At 40.1% G+C, this 20,157-nt stretch overlaps 1 protein-coding gene across 2 annotated transcripts in view; it reads left to right on the top strand.

Moving 5' to 3' along the window:
* The window catches only part of LOC109988694 (oxysterol-binding protein-related protein 10), a 72,296-nt gene that overhangs the window by 23,873 nt on the left and 28,266 nt on the right, over positions 1-20,157 (top strand). For both annotated transcript variants that reach the window (XM_065948364.1, XM_020640267.3), the window contains exons 4-5: positions 3,284-3,352; positions 7,066-7,260. In XM_065948364.1, coding sequence (XP_065804436.1) covers positions 3,284-3,352; positions 7,066-7,260 — 264 coding nt within the window. The remainder of the gene's footprint in view (positions 1-3,283; positions 3,353-7,065; positions 7,261-20,157) is intronic.

Raw genomic sequence — 20,157 nt, 5'->3', positions numbered from 1 at the left:
CATAGTGGAGAACAGGAAACATAATGCAGCAGTTCAATTACATACATGGAGATGGTAGCGGTTGCATGCATATAGTCGATGCACCGTGCAGCAGTCACAGAATGTAAACGTCACCACCCCCCCTCCCACTGGCTCCAGGTGAATTCTCCTGATTATATCCTGCTGCGCCCCATTACTGAAGATTATGCTTAAAAAAAGTTCTTATGTTGATTTTTTTCTTAATATTTAAATGATTTAACTGCCAAGTGTATTTACTTGCAAAGTAAGTGGCCTGCTAAATGAACTGCCCCCTGATGCAGCCCTGTGTGTTCTCATGTAAATGTAAACACAAAGTGTTAACAACACAAACAAGCTCTTCATTGGATACTACATCATGACAACCAGTCACTCTCTGGTGTCTGAGCTAACTGCCTCTACAGTGTCAGCTCTTCATGCTCTAATGTAAATGTTTACAACACTGAACTGTGTAACTGCCAGGAAGTGGTGATTCTAGAGTCTGTTGGGGCCCTCAGCAAAATTCACTGGGGGCCCCTCCAGCCAGCATTCAAAAATAATCTTACACCAGTTACCTGCCTGGCCTGTTGACAAGCAGCACCTCTGCTGCCAGGTGTAACTGTCTGTAGTTGAAGCTAACTGACCAAACATTGTTTGAGTGACGGCTGGATGAGCAAATATGACCACTTCAAGTCCCTCGATTATAATAAGTGTAAAATGTTGATGAGTTTATTTCAGTGATTACTGCAGATGTTAAGAGAGCTTATTCACACATCATCAAAGTGTTCATTATTTAAGATATTTATCAAGTTATTTTTATTTCCTTTTTCAATGTCCTGTTTTTTTAATAATTAAAACTAAACGTTATAGCTCTCTGTTGACATTTTCCAAACAGCGGTAAAAAAAGAAGAATCTAGAAAATCAATATCAGACTGTAGATTTAACATGAGCAAGGTCTTTTCACTTTTATTGAAGTGAATGAAAACACTTGATTCAGATTTTCACACTTTTTTCACTTCAGGGAAACAGAGATAATATTCCTGGACCTTATCATCACATCTTTACAGAAGGAAAAAGCACTAATGCTGTCTGTATAATTCTTAGGTTTTGAATGAAACCCCAGATTGAAAACATAGTAAATAAATGAAAGATGAGAGAAAAGGTAGAATAGAAGATAACGAAGTAAAGCAAAAGTCTACAAGTGAGGGAAACTCCCAATACTAAGATAAACAATCAAACATGGAAGACACATTTATTTTAAATGTTAGATAAGGGACAAAATGTTTTATTGGAATTTGCACATGTAGCTCCTCATGCTCGTCTCTCTCAGGAATACTTTGAACTCTTCCATTGATAGAAAGTGATCTGAGGAAGTAGGATAGGATTTTCCTGCTGCTTTTTTTTTTAAAGGATGAAAGTGTCTGTGGTTTAACCGTCCTCCTGATAGCTCAGTGGGCTCATTTCTTAAAGATTACATTGCAGGATGTTTGTTGTAACTTCCTTATCCACCAGCAGTTAATATGGGCTCCAAGGATTAAAATTTTGCCATGTGCTTTTTTGGGGTATTTTTTTAATTCTTTGGCTTGAGGGATTAGTTGGTGTATTTGTGTGTGCTGTCTGTTTCTCAGTGGGGGGCCCTGAGAAACCTCCCCCCCGTGATCCAGTGGAGAGTGAGGCTTGTTATAGAGCTCCTCCTAACACTCTGCTGCAGGTAAACCACCAGTGCACCAAGACAGGAAATAATCCAAACTTTTATTTATCTCTTTGTGCAAACTTTTGGAATTAAACTTTATGCATGTTAGCAGTGAAAGCACATTTTACTGTTGCTGCAGCTCAGACTGAATGAACTACCACTGGGGGTTTTTTTTCTGTATTTTTGGAGTTAGTTTGGAGACTTGTGTTTATCAAAGCAGTTTCAAATCTGGAAACACAAAAGTTTTCTGACATCAACGACTTTCGCAAAAATGCTGCGGGTCTTTCTAAGTGCTGTGTTCTGTTGCATTCATCTGTTATTGTTTTGTTAGGAACATCTGTGTAAGACAATGCAACTCAGTACAGCTGCCATGCTATGAACAATGATTTTGTGAAGGAAACAAAGTTTTGTATTTTTTGATGCTGTTTGAGAGTTGTTGTTTTTTTTCTAATACTTTTTATGTTCTGAGGACTTTTTATTTTTGGTCTTTTTCTGCCTTTATTAGAGAGATAGGACAGTGGATAGAGTCAGAAATCAGGAGAGAGAGAGGGGAACAACATGCAGGAAAGGAGCCACAGGCTGGATTTGAACCAGGACCGCCCCCATTGGAGGACTACACCAGCCATTGAATTGCACCAGCTATGCTATAACCACTAGGCTGCGACGCCCCCATTCTTTTAAGTGAATAACAGTCACATTTGTATCCTTTGAAATATTATCGCAGCAGAACAAAGTTTGTGTTTGGCGTCTAGGCTCCGACCTCATCGCTCCTCATACTTTTATTTCACATGCAGAAATTTGAGGTTGTGTTGGGATGATATCTTAAATCCTTCAGTCGGAGCCTACAGGTGGATGCTGGGGTGGTGGTGGGGCTGAGCAGGAGAACAGAACTGGTGCAGGTCAGAGCTGGCAGTGAAGGAGCAGAGGGAGAGACGGCTAATTGGAAGGAGGTGTATTGAGGTGATTGTTGAGAAACAGGCAGTCCAAATGTGAAATCAGTGCAGCAGGAGTTGACTGCCTGAACAATGCTTGGAGGATTATAGCTTCCATACATGGAGCCGCGCACTAACCACTAGGTCACTGGCGCTGCACGTCACCTCATTTCTTATGTTTTTGGAGGTTGAGTTAGATTTGATCTCGAGGTCTTTACACCAGCACAAAGCCTGGTGAGCTTGTTCAAAGGAAAGGGTTCAACTGTTGAGTCTATTCAATCAAAACGCTGAAACTACAAACAAAAGTCAAAATAGTAGACACATTATTTTGGCTTCTTATGAGCTCAATCGCCTTTTTTGCACTATGAAGTGCTTTTTACATGAGTGTATGATGTACACAAATGTTCAGTAAACATATTTATTCCCCCCAGTTAAAGATCTAGTTTTCTAATTGATTGAAGTTGTTTAATACACAGTGTATATGTGTGATCATTCTGTTATTCTTGTCAATAGTTAGTCATTTGACTTTAGTTATCGTTCACTTGATGAGCCCTGTCCTAGACTTTGAGCTGCTGTAACAATTAAATATCCACAAATATGGAACCGATAAAGTATTTCTTATCTCATCATAATGAAATGTTTTCTGTTTGTTGTTTTGTTTCAGGTGAGGAAGCTGAAGGACTCAGATGAACACCTGAGTGTTGACAGAGCTGGAGGAGGCCAGGACGCGCTGGTGAGTCCACACACACACACACACACACACACACACACACACACACACACACACACACACACACACACACACACACACACACACACACACACACACACACACACACACACTACACACCCTGAAGTTCTTTACTCAACATTTAGTTTACACAAACATCATTTCACCTTCAAACATGAGAAAGGAAAAAACAGGGACACTCACCCTCTTTCCCACGCTGACTTTTCTCCTCAGAAAGACTCTTTCAAGTCATTTAAAGCATTAAATACTGCAGCCTCATTATCCTTGAGAGTGATTTATTCAACATGTAGATCCTCACCTCTTCAAACTGCTGCACAGCTGGAGCAAGGAGGAAAGTCCAATTACTCTCACTCTGCTCAGCCATGATGAGAAAAGCAATTAGAAGATGAGAGAACATTGGATAAGCAAAGAAAAGTTGAAGGAGGACGCCAGGCAGAGCTGAACGGGTGTTTTGTTCCTGTTGGTTGACTGCAAGGCTTTGCCACGACAGCAGCTGTTATTACTGTACCCACTGCTGTGGTCTAATCTGTCCCAGAGCGCCGCTGTCTGCCTCTCAGATCATTATCGCGGCCGCTGTGGTGATGAGGCAGCCAGCTGTGGAGGCTTCGCCTACATCTCTGATAACAGACCTCTTAGACAGGAAAGGTGCAGCAAAGATTTATGTATTGTAACAAAAAGGAGCCCGGGGCGAAAGGGCTTCTAAGAAACTGGATAAAAGAGTGCTGACACTTTTTACATTGTAGATCGATGCAGATGCAGTAAACACATTTATCACGTTTGGCTTAGAGAGGATTTTACTCTAAAAGTGATGAGGTAGAAGAACAAATATGTTATGTTACTTTCCTCCTCCTCAGAATGGATCATACAGAGGAAACCTGGAAATATTTAGCAAATATATCACAAACGTTAGCCTCTGTAATTACCATGGAGCGGATTGAACACCTTTCTGACCCATGAGATCATTTGATCCATCATTATCTCAACACAAACTTTTGAGCTTACTTCATGAATAATGTAAGCGTTGCTACATGGATGATCTTTGCTTTCATCATCTCCACACAGAAACTTGTTAAAATTGAGAAAAAAAGACAAGTCTCTAATCAAACGTGCAGCGAAATTTGGCTGAATTTAAAATAAATAAATAAATAAATACAAAAAATTCAAGGTTCATTGGTTGGTTCATTGGTTGGCGAAATTCAGTTTGCCAACCATGTTTCCAAAGTCATAGTTGAAGAATGAAGGAGGGTTGGATGAGGTGTCATGTCAATAGTAAGTATATGACCTGCAGTAGACGAGGGTCAGCTCAGCCCCTGTATTGAGAAACCAGCTGACCCAAGGCTGAGCTATGAGGCCATATGGAGCGTGTAATTCAGCTATTTTATAAAAATCAATAATGATGTAGGTGTAGCTATGCTTGGATTTTTTTCCAGCACTCCAATTTATGTATGTGAATCTAACATACAAATCTAACACTGCTTGCACATTTACATGTCTTCCCTCTAAAACGATATACTGGTAAGGTTTTCATTTGGTCATTATTTGGTGAAACTAAGAAGACAATAATCTCCTCAGAGATGGAGTCTAAATCATTCTCACAGCATTACATGACACTCCTCTCCATCCGTCTGATGAATCTTTTTTACCCCCTAATGTAGGAACAAGTGAGCCAGCCCTGTATGTGCTCAGTGTTTAGCTATGAAGCACATGCTCACACTACTCCTGACAGGAAGGGAACGAAGAGTCAAGCAGGAGACTTTGGCTTGGTCTGGTGATGTTGTTGACTTTCTGCTTCAATGAAGAGATAGCTCCTGCTAGTTTTGTCTGTTATGGGCTTTAAATACAGTTTTTTTTTTTTACCAAAGTATGAATATTTTTTATATGATGAGGTTAAAAATCAGGAAAGGTAATAAAAGTTATTAATTTATTATTTTTTTCATGAAACTATTTCAAACTCTAAACTCTTTCCCTTCCCTCTTATAGTGGGTAATTAGTGTCTCTCCCTGTAGTGTAGAAAGAACAGGTCAGCAGCTGACCCTTGTACCATCTACCCACGCTGCCTCATGCAGTGCAGAGTCTGCCCACAGTCCACTAACGGCAGAGCACCTGTCAAACAGCCTGAGCTGAGTCTGTCAGGCTAATGCTGCATTTCATGTTCTATCAGGAGACTATAGTCCAGGTTATGGCCTCATGTGTACACATAGTTGTGATTGTATAAATAAAAAGAAAGTGTGCTCTCTTTGTTGGCCTTTAGTTTGTTGAATTGGTTACAATATGCATTTATATGTTCATTATTACTGTGTTAGTGTGTACGGTGATGATAAAGTCTTTAAAACATCTTGACAACCTGAAAGTGTGTTGACAATATTGAACTTTTCTAAGGTTTTTCTTTTGGGACTGCTTATGCCTTTATTTAGAGATATGACAGTAGATAGATAGAGATTTGAACCTGGGCCGCCTGCTTGGAGGACTGTGGCCTCCATACATGGGAGCATGCATTAACCACTACGCTACAGGCGCCCCTTAATTTTTAATCAATCTTTTTTTTTTACTTGTTTTGAATAAAAAATGGGTTTAAGAATTTATTTTTATTTTTAAAAGACTGAAGTAGATATAGTTAGAAATCAGGGAGAGAGCGAGAGAGTGGGGAATTACATGAGGTCACAGGTCGGATTTGAACCCTGGATTTGAACCCGCTTGGAGGACTGTAGCCTCCATACATTGAGTGCGCAAATGAACAACTAGGCTTTCTGTGCCCATTAGAATTTCATTTGAGACATAATTGACTTGTTAAGAGATTTTTTTTAATTGGTGGGAAAGTACAGGATTTTATAGAAAATGCAAACATAGCCAAAACTCTTTCATCTTTTTTCACAAATGCAAAAAAGGAACAGATTAATGATGCAGCTGAACTTTTTTTTTTCCACCAAGGAAGAAATATGAAGATTGTGTAGCAAAAATGTCATAAGTCAAAAAAACAGGGGGGAAATAAATGTTATTTTTATTTTATTCCCTTGCCTCTCAGAGCTTCCATAATTAATGTTGTTTCTATTTGAGCTTAATAAAGGAATTAAACCCTTACACACCCCTTATATTTAGCATGTAGTTTGGTCACTGTTAAAGACCAAAGGCTGAGTGCTTCCCTCTAAATGTTCTGAGCTACACGTCGGCTGCTGCAGTGACCGGACCTCTGCGCTCGTCTTGGAGGTAAATCTCTGGATCTCTGGTTTCTCCTTCCTCTGCTGTAAACTAATAAAGAGTAGAGACACAGAGAGATACTCTCCTGACATCACTGCAGTCAGCGAGCGGAAGAGACAATAGTCACAGAGGGGAAGTGAAGAATGAAAAGTGACTTCAGCTGTAACCCAGAAAATGACAAAAACACAAAAGGGATGACTACCTTTTTTTATCCAACTCACCTGATCCTCACAGAACTGTATTCATGTGTCATGATAATGTCAGGACACATTATTGTAACTTCTTTGGAAATCTACAGATTGAAGATTTCTATCTCGGGTCGTTTCAAGTCCTTCACCAGTGAAACAACAGATTATTAAAACAACTTTAGCATCATAGGGCTCATTTCTTGCTAATAGTTAGCCCTAATGAAAAATTGCAGGTTGTTGCATGATTTGATTCATTTATTATCTCTATCCTCTCTCTCTCTCTCGTTCTGTGTCCTCCCCTTCTTCCTCCAGGGCTCGTCCACCGGTCGGACCCGTAGCTTCTCCCTCCTCCCCCACCTCACACCATCTTCATCCCCGGGTTCTCAGAGGCACCTGAGCCACACGGCCTCGCCCGGCAACATCGTCACCATCACCCACCACAAATCTCCGGCTGCTGCTCGGCGGGCCAAGAGTCAGTACCCAGGACGGCTGCTGGAGGTCAAAGAGGTGGGTGTTAAAGACATATAACAACATATGGAGACTTCTGGAAGGAGTTGCATTGATGGATATGCTAAGAGATGGCAAGACAAGATGAAATCATAGTTCTGTTTGATCATTATAATCTATGTAGATTGATATAACAGTGTGAACACTACATGTGTGCAGCTGAGTGAAAGTGTTCATACTCAACAGTTTTAACAGATTCTCTTAACCATCCACACATGTGCTGGATATCTAATTACACATAAATTGAACATCAATAAGTCATTATGTCAGGATTGTCATAAGAACAGTGAGGCTAGGTAAACTATTTTAACGGCAAGCTAATCTGCTAGCATGTTTACTTCTGGTTGGGCAGGTCTGCTATGGCCCGAACAGGATGTTTGAGTCACCATGCGAAATGCATGGTGAATCAAACATTTTCTTCATTGTATGGACTGCATGGTGATGCAATGGTTAGCGCCTGTCTGCCTGGTCTCACTGAACATAAGTAGGTTCCCTCCACGTACTCTGGCTTCCTCTGACAGTCCAGAGACTTGCTCGTTGGTTAATGGGTGACTCTAAATCGCTCGTAGGTGTGAGTGTGAGCATGATTGTTTGTCTGTCTTTGCCCTGTGATCCACTGGCGACCAATTCAAGGTGTATCTCGCAGTACACCTTTTGCTTTCTTAAGGTTCTTAAGAAAACTATTTAGTGATGGATAAACTCACAAATTGTGTCAAATTGAGTTATCTTGAAACCCCCTCTAATGCTAGAGTAAAACAAAGGTTTCAGTTTGTCTGTTTTTATCATTTGAAAGAAACTCTTGATGAAAGCTTTCCTGTCTTCAGAGCCTGCACTCTGGTCTCAGGTGGGACGCTGGTGCAGTGAGTTCAGCAGATATTTCTGGCTTCCTGGCAGCCTCGACCCTGACTGCAGTGTGCTCACTGTTTACTGTTAGTTCAGCTTTGTTGGCATTTTTACCGTATCTATCAATACTGATTAACATGGCCGATGACAGGGACGAGCCGGTGGGGCAGCATGAGATTTAAAAAGTGTCTATGTATAACAGAAGTTTATAGTAAAGGTGTTTTTAATCCATACTGAGCATTTAGTATTCCCGGCCACATTTTCCTTTAATCCCTAAATCTTTACATATTAATCGTTTTTACCACTATTTCCATTGGAGTTTAAATTTACAGACCTGTAAGCACATCCTCAGTTAATTACAAATCCCCGTGCTTAAGTTCAAATCCTCAGCACTTCCCCCCGCCTCAGTCACCAGGCCTGTCACTTGTGGTCCTCATCTTCTACATAAACTCAGCACAGCTCATTGTGTCCTGTGCTAGTCTGTAAAAGAAGATTGTTTTATTCATGTGTCTTCTTCTGTCAGCAGTTAGTTAATGTTGATTCATTGCAGGACATAATGCCTGAAGTTGAGTTTTCTGAAGCGAAAATGATAAAGATATGATGAAGACATGATTGTACGCCTGACTCCCAAACTATAGAGCAATTTGCTGCAGCAGTATTTGCTTTCAGCCTTTCTAAAGAGATAAAAATGTTCTTTTCAGTTTGTTGCCAAGCAGCTGTGCATCTGGCTCCTGAATTATGTAGATAAGATGACTTAACAGTTTGGAAGGAGAATGAAACATGGACAAGGAGAGACAAGAGGCTTTCTAAATATAAAACACTTCTGCTCAAACACAATGGGGCGACAGAGCAGAGAAATAGAAGCTGACAGGAGGGAGGTCATGTTTGTTATGGTGGAAAATGTTGTTGCATCCCCGCAAATGACTTTTTGGTGTTTTGTTGTGGTTGCTCCTGAAAAAAAAAAAAGCTGAACATATAAATGTTTTTTTATATATATATTCGCTTCCTTTAGCAACTTATTTAGAGAACAAAGATTAGGATTCATATATTGATGTGTGGTATTAGCCGATTAAACGATCAAGTGTCCCCCCTTGCTAGCTAGCTCTAGAATAACTAGTCACTCCTGTCTAAGCAGCCGCCCACCAGTAGTCTGTAGCTCTGGTTCATGTCTACTGCTGTAACGCTCTACAACATGGATGTAAACCAGCACAGTGGACGGATGGCATCTCTTAGCACGGCTTTAAGGACTGGGTTTAAAAAAAAAAAACGATTTTCTGATTTCTATCAATTCTCATATGAATGATCTGATATCGATTCATCAAATCCACAGATCGATCTTTTAATAGGCTTAAATTCCAATTCCCGTTATTTATTTCAATCAGTTTGTATTTCTGTGCTGTGAACAGTCTGTGACGTCTGTTTCAGGCTATGGTGGTTTCTCATTGGCCCTTACATGTCAGCTGATCGCAGACTCGGCCTCTGATTGGTCGACAGAGCAGAAAGGCAATGAATCTAGCTGAACTGTTTTACCAGGTGACTGAATGAGAACGTTCATGTAACTCATATTGAAACAGAATTGTTATTGTAACTTAGATATCCCTAAATTTATAGATATCGAATTGGGACCTAATGAATTGGAATCAAATCGATTCAGACAATCAGTGGTGATACCCGGCCCTTTGCTGTATTTTGATCTAGATAATGTGAATATAAATGTGCATTAAATGACTTGGAAGGTAGTCGCCTTGGGACATCCTTAATGGGGAATTTGAGTCCACAGGTTCAATAATTTAACATTATAAATGTACATTTCAAACTGCTATAATATATATGTTTTACAGTAGGAGGGTTCTGAAGGATGTTATGGGATCTCACAGTGATGATGCAGATTTCACAATATAATTGATAACATGTTTTTTCCTGTGACCTGGGGAGTCCCCGCTCCTCACTTTAGGAACCACTGACTTTGATAACGAGACAATCTTTCACATGTAGCTGTTGGTCGCCCCGTAGACTTCTCTCTCTTACTGTCAGTCTTAAACTGGGACACAGCAGCTTTGTATGGTGTCTGCACATCAATCCACAGGAATACAAAAACAATGCTTACATAATAATGTGTCAGGTCATTGAAGTGTCCCGGTGTGATCTGAGCACCTTTGTGTCTTCTTTTCCTTTTCTCAAACAGTGGGGAAGAAGAATGGAGAACAATTAGCCAAACCATGTGTTAAACACTCAAGTGTTACCTCCAACAGTTTATCTGCTTCTCATCCTGGTGACACCGTTCTTGGAGCATACATATTTAAATCTTTCATGCCTTCTTGCTCATTGAAGACCTGACTGTCTTCAAGTCGTTAAATTCCCCATTCAGAAGCGCCATGCTGTTTCTCACTAAGAATATCTCCTCTAACTGACTCACTCTGTGACAGAAAGAGAGCAACTCGCCATCAGTGTGAGCGGAGGAGTCATTTCTCACCTCTGTGGAGCAGAGTGTGTTTCCTCGAGTGAACCCGGGACGCTTTGAGTAAATACAGAGCAGATGGTGTGATCATTAAGCAAAACAAACACTCCTCCGGTACTTGTGTTTTTCTCTACAGGCGGAGGAAACACATTCCTCTCTGATATGTCATTCAGCTTTTCACATTCTTCTGCTTCCAAAGGACTGCTGCTTCATGTGACCTGATTTCGTATCGGCCATCTTTTCACTTCCAACCGTATTCCCTCCCTCCTCGTGTCATTTGTTGTTCTCCTTCCTTTCTTCATTTCAGGCTCATAACTTTGACTGACGGGTTTGGCACAAGGCCTAAGGGATGCTCGAGTCGACAGTAAAGGAGTCTGCTTGCTCTGTTATTTATGCAGTAGAGACCAGAAAGCTGTTGAGAGCTGATTATCAGTGGATTTATGGTCAAACATCAGGAATGTTGTGATTTCTATTTCTTCTCACTATCGCTGAGAATAATGTGATGCATGCAACTTTCTTTTCAAACCATGAAGTGATGTTTGCACCTCAGTGAATCTCCACATGATCCTCCGACTCAGTTTGCACTGTTGAACTCACTGATCCATCCTCACACTAGGCAGGAAGTCTCAGATATAAAGTGTAAGCCCAGCAGCTGCAGAAGCACAGCTCTATGGTTTGACCAAGAAGTATTGTTGTGATCTAACCGGATTAGGCTCACCTGACTCCACAAACAAGATCTGTTCCAGTCTGCACAGTCGCATATAAGGAATGTCATATCTCATTTAGTAAAAGCATTTGTCATTTAAAATATTGAAATCATCGACTTCCGATTTCGCAAGCTTAAGCCAGAGCTCCAGCCAGTCGAGGATAAAATAACCCCACTAAAACACAAAAACTTAAATACATTATCAACTATTCCAAGGAATGAGTGGGGGAACCAAACGAAGCAGACGACTAACGCAAAAACTCCAGAATAAAACGGGAGGAGAACTGGACATGGATGAAAACTCCGCAGTCGACAACATGCAGCGAGCTAACGCCGACACGCTGCACGAGGGGCTAACTAGCTTAACGAGAGAAATACGAGGACTCAAACCAAAAATAAAACAGGACTTAGTGACATTTAAGGAAGAATTCAAAGCTGACTTCAGGCAGGAATTCAACACCTTTAAAGAGCAAACAGACAGAAAACTGTCAGTTAACAACAAGGAAATACAGGAACAAAAGCAAAGTATCGAAGAGGCTCAAACACGTATAGGGGAACTTGAAGAATGGCGCATGGAGGCCAAAGAAGTACTGCTGACCGCGCTCAAAACACAGAAGTCTGAGAGAAAAAGTGACTGACTTGGAGGGGAGGTCACGAAAGAACAATGTGCGCATTTTCGGGGTGCAGAGGGGGACTCTGTGTCCCGATTTGTGGAGAGTTTACTACGGAGAGAATTGGCACTGGATGAGGAAACTTGCCTGCAGATTCAACGGGCGCACAGAGCGGCGGCGGAGAGACCGCGACCTGGAGCAGCACCGCGATCTATAATTGTCAATTTTCTCCAATTCGAAACAAAGGAAATGCTCGTTAAGAAAATATGGCAAAAGCGCATCAAAATTGACGACAAACCAATATTTTTCGACCGCGATTACGCAAATGACGTGGTGCAGAAATGCAAATCCTACTCCGAAATAAAAAAGGTGCTGAAGGAAAAGGGGATCAAATTCCAGACGCCGCTGACGAGGATTAAAATACACTGATCCGAGGGCCCCAGATTCTACAACAGCGCAAGGGAAGCAGCGACAGATATGGAGGAGAAGGGGCTCAAACTGCAGGTGAGACACACAGAGGAGGGAGATTCGATGGAGGACCGTATACAGAGAGCGTTTCCATGGCAACTGTGCGGAGTGAGGCGAGCCAAAGAGCAAAGCAAAAGCTGCAGGAGTTTCGAAGATGAGGATAACAACTGAGGAACGGGAGGAAGCTGTAAGCAGGACATAGGCATATTTTAATTTAAATATCTAGAGACAGATACAGAATATTTAAGTTTTGAACCAGGTGAAATCTTACTATTTACTTTCCACTAACTCTATTTCTTAAGGGTTCACCATCTAGAATGGTTATACTTGACCATATTTTAGTTTGTTTGTTTCTTCTACCTAAGCACAAAGACTTTTGTGCAAATCGACAGCATTCCTCCCGTTAGAAACGTCTAATCTGAAATTGAGAATTACTCGACTGGCAGGAAAAGTTTGCAGGATATATGTTGGACCTATCTAGAAGGAAAGGAAGACTCCTCGGAGAGTCATTGCCTTCCGCTAGTGAGTGGCCCTTCTTGAGAAGAAGGACTTTCCCTTTGCCGCCCAACGGGCATTTGGGTCCCTAGCATAGAGAGGGAGCCCTATGCTATTGGAAGTTTGTTCATTTTGTTCTTGTTCTTGTTGTTTTAGTTTTGACAGTTCATGTTGTTATTGGTGTCAGGAAAACAAAGAAGCACTCAAAAGAGGGAAAGAATGAGACTTGAAGCACTAAAAATAGCCTCTCTGAATGTGAATGGGTTGAATAATACCAAAAAAAGGGGTAAAGTACTTAATACATTTAAAAAAGAGAAAGCACAGGTAATTTCTTGACCCACCTGTCACAACAGGAACATGAAAAATTAAAGACCATGGGTTTTTGAAACACCTTCTATAGCTCATATAGAAAGGGCAGCAGGTGTGGCAAGAGGTGTGGCAATTCTGGTTTCTAACATGATAAAATTTGAAAACTTAAAAGAGGTAAAGGACAAAGAAGGCCACTACGCTATGGTGAAGGGTAAATTAGGAGACCAATTGGTCACGTTATTCAATATATACGCACCCCCAGAATCGGTTAAAACACTTTTTCAAGGTACTGTTCAATATTATTACTCTAGAAACGGAGGGGATTCTGATCTGTGGAGGTGATATGAATGTTGCACTAAAACATAACGTAGACACAAACAGTACAAAGAAAAGTAGTAAAACGCACCTGGCCAGATTTATAAATACAACACTGACAGAGTTGGGAATAGTGGACATTTGGAGAGAAACCCACCCGCTTGAGAGGGACTATACCTTTTACTCTGCACCTCATTGAACCCACTCAAGAATTGATTACTTTTTTATGAGCTCAGAAGAAAGATTTAGGGTCGAGGAATGTAAGATAGGAGTAGCTGATCTATCAGATCATTGTAACGTATATCTGAAATTACATTTAAATAAGAGAGAAAAGAATACAACTTGGAGATTGAATATTAGCATGCTTAATGATAAATCCCTGATGGCGAAAATAAAGAATGACATCAACTCTTATAGAAAAGAGAACGATAATGGTGAAGTAGATCCCACTATTCTGTGGGATGCTATGAAAGCTGTGATGAGGAGAAAGCTAATATCATACGGAGCGCATCAAAAAAAAGCGAGACTGAAAGAGTATCAGGATAAAATTGGAGAGCTTAAAAAGTTAGAACAGGAACATAAAAACACAAATGACCCAGAGAAGTACAACCAAATTAAAAAGGTTAGGAAAGTTATAGATGACATTTTAGAGAAAGAAGTGAAAAAGAAAATTAGATTCCTAAGACAAATCTACTATGAGGGGGGACCAAAAGCAACAATATCACTGGCTAGGCGACTTAGGAATAAACAACAACTTGGCACAATTCATAAAATTAGAGAACCTATGTCTAAAGCGTTACTTTATGAACCAGAAGAGATAGAAAATGTGTTTGAAGAATATTATAAAAAGCTGTACTTACAACCTGCCTCTGGAGAAGAGGACATGGTTAAAGCGTTCTTAAATTCATTAGACCTTCCAGCAATAGGTGAATCCCAAAATGTAATCTTAAACTCAGAGATCACAGAAAAAGAATTAGAAAATGCAATTAAGAAACTCGAGTCTAACAAGGCCCCAGGAAGTGATGGCTATTCACCTGAATGGTACAGAATGTTAAGAAAGGAACTAAATCCAATGTTACTAGCATAATTTAATCAAACATTAAAAAATGGAAACCTACCTTCCTCATGGAAAGAGGCCATTATCACAGTAATTCCCAAAGGAGGTAAAGACAGAGAATTATGTGAAAAATATAGGCCGATATCAATGCTAAATTGTGACTACAAGTTGTACACATCCATTTTATGTAATAGATTTGAAACCTTTATGTCAGAATTGATTCATCAATCGGGTTTTATCAAGGGAAGACAGACGCAAGATAATATAAGAAGGACGCTACATATAATTGAAGAAATACAAAGAAAAGGAGAAAGTGCTATATTAATTAGTTTGGATGCTGAAAAAGCTTTCGACAGCGTTCGCTGGAAGTTTTTATACCTTTGCTTGGAGAAATTTGGGTTCAACCAAGACTCAGTTAATTGTATTAAGACATTATATCAGGATCCAAGGGCAAGAATAAAAATAAATGGGAGTCTAACCAGAGAGTTTAAGTTAGAAAGGTCTACCAGACAGGGCTGCTGTCTGTCCCCTACGCTCGTCTCAATCTTTATTGACCTGCTCGCTCAAGCAATAAGGCAAAATGAAGAAATAAGGGGGGTGGAAGTGGGAGGCAGGGAGCACAAAATTGGGCTATTCGCAGATGATGTTTTGATTCATCTAAAACAACCAGACACCTGTCTTCCAAAGTTGATGACACTATTGGAAAATTATGGTTACCTTTCAGGATATAAACTAAATGTGGAGAAAACACAGCTCTTGCCATTTAATTACACACCATCTAAAGAAATACAACAAACATATGATTTCGACTGGAGCAAAAGAACAATTCATTACTTAGGAATAAACATTACAAATACATTATCCAAATTGTTTGAAATTAATTACAAACCCCTTAACCAGGAGATGTTTAAGGATATGGATAGATGGTCAGTATTGATGTTAGATTTCAGCTCAAGGATTGAAATCATCAAGATGAATGTGCTACCAAGACTCTTGTACTTGTTTCAGTGTTTGCTGGTGCAAATTCCTCCCTCTCAATTTCAAGAGTGGGACAATAACATTTTACGATTCATCTGGAATGGGCATAAACCGAGAATTAGATTCCCTACACTTCAGATACCCAAAGACGAGGGAGGCTTGGCATTGCCTAACCTCCAAGAATATTATTATGCCGCTCAACTCCGGCCCTTGATAGGTTGGTGTGATGCTAATTATTTTTACAGGATGGAAGGAGATTGAGTTGAACATGGAAGGGTGCCACGTGCAGAGTATGATTGCGAACAGAAACATGTATAAGGAAAAGGAGGGATTATTGAATTCAATCACTGGGTTCACCTTGGGAATCTGGTTTAAAGTAGTTAAGAAATACAAATTGGAGAAGGAAGCAAAGATTTTGAGTTGGATGGCCTATGACACTAATTTCAAACTTAGAAAACAAAGATTTCTACATGTACCTACAAATCAGAGATTATTTCAATAAGGAGATAAAGCCGGATTCCCCACTTGAATTAAACGGATTGATTGTAACATTGTGTTATGCATATAGAGGTCAATTCAAGAGAGTAATTTCAGTGTTGTATCAAAATATGGTGAGAAATAGAAAAACTTCAACTCTGTACATTAGAGATAAATGGGAAAAGGAACTAAAGAGATTTTTCATAACACCAAAACTTAAAGGAAGATTCTCACTTGTCCCACAGCCTTGCTGAAGACAGTGTGGGGAACATAATGTTGATCACGCTCATGTTTTTTGGCAATGTGTGAAAATGACTGAGTACTGGGATGAAGTGTGGAAAGGAATGAAAGCAATTTTAGGTTATGAACTTCCTAAGACTTGTGAAGTGCTGTATCTGGGAAATTTAACACAGGAAAATATACAAAGCAAAGACAGATACCTGGCTGGAATACTACTGGTGGCATCAAAGAAAGCTATAACAAGAAAGTGGTGTAAGGAGGAAATCATCATCTTTTTCAACCAAAGAGGTTCATATTGACACATTAACACACATGTTTGCTTGAGGATTTTCAGTCATTCCATCAAACAGGCAGTAGTGGTTAAGTATACAGAGCTGACGGCGGGTCATCGAGTCAGGGTGAGCGACTAGTTTCTTTAACACAAGCCAATCTCTCTTTTAGCATCTTTTTTCAGATCTAGCAAGCCATCGTAGCAACTGTCAACAGACTCTGATGTCACAGGCTGCAGGATGAATTGAAACATGCAGATAAATGTAGATAATATAAATAAGGCTCCTGGTGTTACACTGAGGAAAGAAATGTCAAGTTGCAGAACGACTTTTTTCACTATGCTAGATCTATTCACACTGTCATATTGTATATCAGAACTGCCTTGATTATTTTCTGTGGCTCAGTGGTAGAGTCGGTCTAACCGGAGAGTCGGAGGTTCGATCCCCAGCTCCCGCAGCCACATGTCTGATGTGTCAAGACACTTCACCCCATGTAGCTCCCACTGCTTTGTCTGCAGTATGTGATTGTGTGTGAATGGATTAGTTAATACTGATGGACTCTTCACATAAAAACCTCTGTCATCAGCTTGTGATGGGTGTATCATCCCTCTTAATTTGAGGGTGAAACATTTTAACAAAATGAAGTTGCAGCATCCCTCTCTCTTATCTGTAATGGATCATAGCGTTTAGTATGTAGATATGCAGGCTTGGTTTGAATGTTCTGGCTGTTGTCATGCTGTCATCTCTCATCTATCTGTCCACCCATGCATGCATCTGTCTCTGTCTCTGACTGTGTGACAGTGGGAGTCAAACCACATTACCGTCTCCCAGCCGGCATGTCACAGCTGATGTGGACTCATCAAACGCCTCGACTCTGAGAGAAGCAGCACCACTGGGCTCTCACACTGCTGCTGTAGAGCTGGAACACTCGGGTGTGTGTGTGTGTGTGTGTGTGTGTGTGTGTGTGTGTGTGTGTGTGTGTGTGTGTGTGTGTGTGTGTGTGTGTGTGTGTGTGTGTGTGTGTGTGTGTGTGTGTGTGTGTGTGTGTGTGTGTGTGTGTGTGTGTGTGTGTGTGTGTGTGTGTGTGTGTGTGTGTGTGTGCTCTGACTTGGGGTAAAGGTCTCCTTTATGTTCATGTGTAACAGGACAAAACTAAAATATAAGCTTTATATATATTTTTGGTTTAAGTCTTTGGTGAAAGCCATGTACTTTATGAGCTTGACTTTGATGTTGACACATGACCATTAGAAGGTAACGTCTTATGTGTTATTTGTAATGGGTAGTGTGTGTTCTTTCTTTCTTTCTATCATTTTTATCATCTGAATCTCATATTTGTGTCTCCATTTGCTAAAGCATAAAAATCCATTCCACTACAGCTGTTATCCATATTTGTATAAATCTATTGTGTTGCTTATTGATGTGTCTCACTGAGCACAATAAAACTTAGTGAGCTGTGTTATTTTTAAGCATGGAAGGTTTCATAGCAACAAAATTGCTCAGAGATTTGTACAGCCACCTGGTAAAGGCCCCTTCATGGAATATAGAGCCTGAAGCAGCTCTGATGACTGGTATTACTGGTGCACTACAGATGCAGCCATGCTTCTGCTAAAATCTCTACTTTCCTGCCTATTTTTCCATACTGCATGTTCTTGTGTACTTAAAAGGGATTGATATGCACAGTTCTGCAGCGTTGCTTAAAATATTCACATGCACTTTATGACTGAATGTACCGAAGAAAGCAATACACACACACCACACTGTGTCACACACTCATCCTGTAAACCAAACAGGTAGAGGTAAAAATCACTGTAGTTTTATCACTTTGAGTGTTCTGCTTGGATTACATATCATATCTTATGTACATTATTACCAGTAGAGTGGCTTCACGAGGTTTACTGCCGTAAATGTGTACTTAATGTATTTGTTGACAAGGTGAGTAAATGTATTAAATTATGTAATACGTTTATGTTGTCTTTTAATTGTCTCCGTGATTGCAGTAAAGTAAAAAAACTGAAACAGAAAACTGTTAGCAGAGCTAATCCCAGCTAACAAGGTTAGCCTTGCCACCGCTGCTGCTACCAAACCGGCACTTCCATGTGCTGCAGTTCTTTCCAATAAATTGCCGTCTATCTTCTCAGGTGTTCATCTGGGATCAGAACTGGTGACTGCCAAAAGTCCAGAGATGAAAATGCACATCATTTTCATATTCATCAAACCATCTGGTGCTCTTATTTATGGTTTGTTCTGCTTAGCAACAGTGATCATCAAGGGATAGCAGACCATTGTTATGCATATTTGGCCAATCAGAATCAAGTATTTAAGGGCGCGGTCACACTGGCCATCTGTACCGTGCTGTACTCAAGCACAATTGGCCGGCATGGCCCGCGGTCACACTACACAGGACTATTGTTGCTTAAGCACGATAACCTCTTGAGAGGCTGTCAGCGTTGTGTACCCGCGTGCTGAAGCACACCTCTTGGACGTGTGCCAGGTATGGTGATCCCACTGGCCAAACGAACTAGACTTTAGGGTTGAAGCGTTCTTGGGCACGGTACGGATGGCCAGTGTGACTGCTCCCTAACACAGCTGTGTAATAACCCCTAAATGAGCCACTAGATCCCATCCCAAATTAAAATGTTTGACCTCTCAAGTTAAGGACTTCACAAATTCTGATTTATCCTTTAAACTATCTATCACCTGTTGATCGCAAATCTTTGTCAGCCTGTTGACAGATTTCCAACATCCATCAAATCTTCCACTCTGCTTCCCGTCCATATTCTCAGTTTTTAGAGTCTTATCATTTTTTTAAAAACTTTTACAGTTTCTCTCCGAGTCATCTTCAAAACTCTCTTGGACCTCTGGCTGTTAGGATTCGTTTACACTGAAAATCATCCTGAGTCTTTTTTTTAATTTTTATTTTTTTACAATTACATGAACACGTATCCACAACTACGTGACACATGAGAATAGAATAAAGAATTTTGTAACTATCTAATACAGAAAGTGGGAAAAAAAGTTAGGATGCAGTTCTAATGAATGGTTACAGTGTTGTGTTTAAATAGGGCACAGAAACATGTGAAACAGCTAGCCTTGATTATCTGAAGGGCACTGTGAAAATTATACACGATATGAGAATGCTGAACAGGAAGAATCTATTTATAACAAGCACTGGAGACAAAAACTACAGCATCTACAGCAGTCTATATTATATAACATTTCATTATATTACACTATATTGTTCATATTGCACTATATTATATTATATTATACTACATTATATTATATAACTGCACTCTGCATTACTGTGGTACAACACTGCCTCTCTTCTCTGCTGTTTACATTACTTGCTGCTATTTATCATACCAAGTCACTTTAATCATCACTTGTCACTTTATCTTGTCATTCTCTGCAAATACTGTCTCAATTCTCAATAGAGTTAACTTCATGATTCATTTTGTACTGTATATACCCCCTGTTTTTATTTTTATTTTTATTTTTATTATCTATTCTGTTTAATGTGTATTTTTGAGCTTTCTTGTCTGTGCTGTTGTAAAGCCCGAATTTCCCCTCTGAAGATCAATAAAGTATTATCCTATCCTATCCTATCCTATCCCAGCAGGAGTGAGCGGCTGAAGTACAGGCTAGGTGCTTTAAAAGAAAACAGAAAAACC

Source organism: Labrus bergylta, chromosome 19 (assembly GCF_963930695.1).
Source record: "Labrus bergylta chromosome 19, fLabBer1.1, whole genome shotgun sequence".
Taxonomy (NCBI): Eukaryota; Metazoa; Chordata; class Actinopteri; order Labriformes; family Labridae; genus Labrus; species Labrus bergylta.
This window is presented reverse-complemented; position numbering and strand designations above follow the sequence as displayed.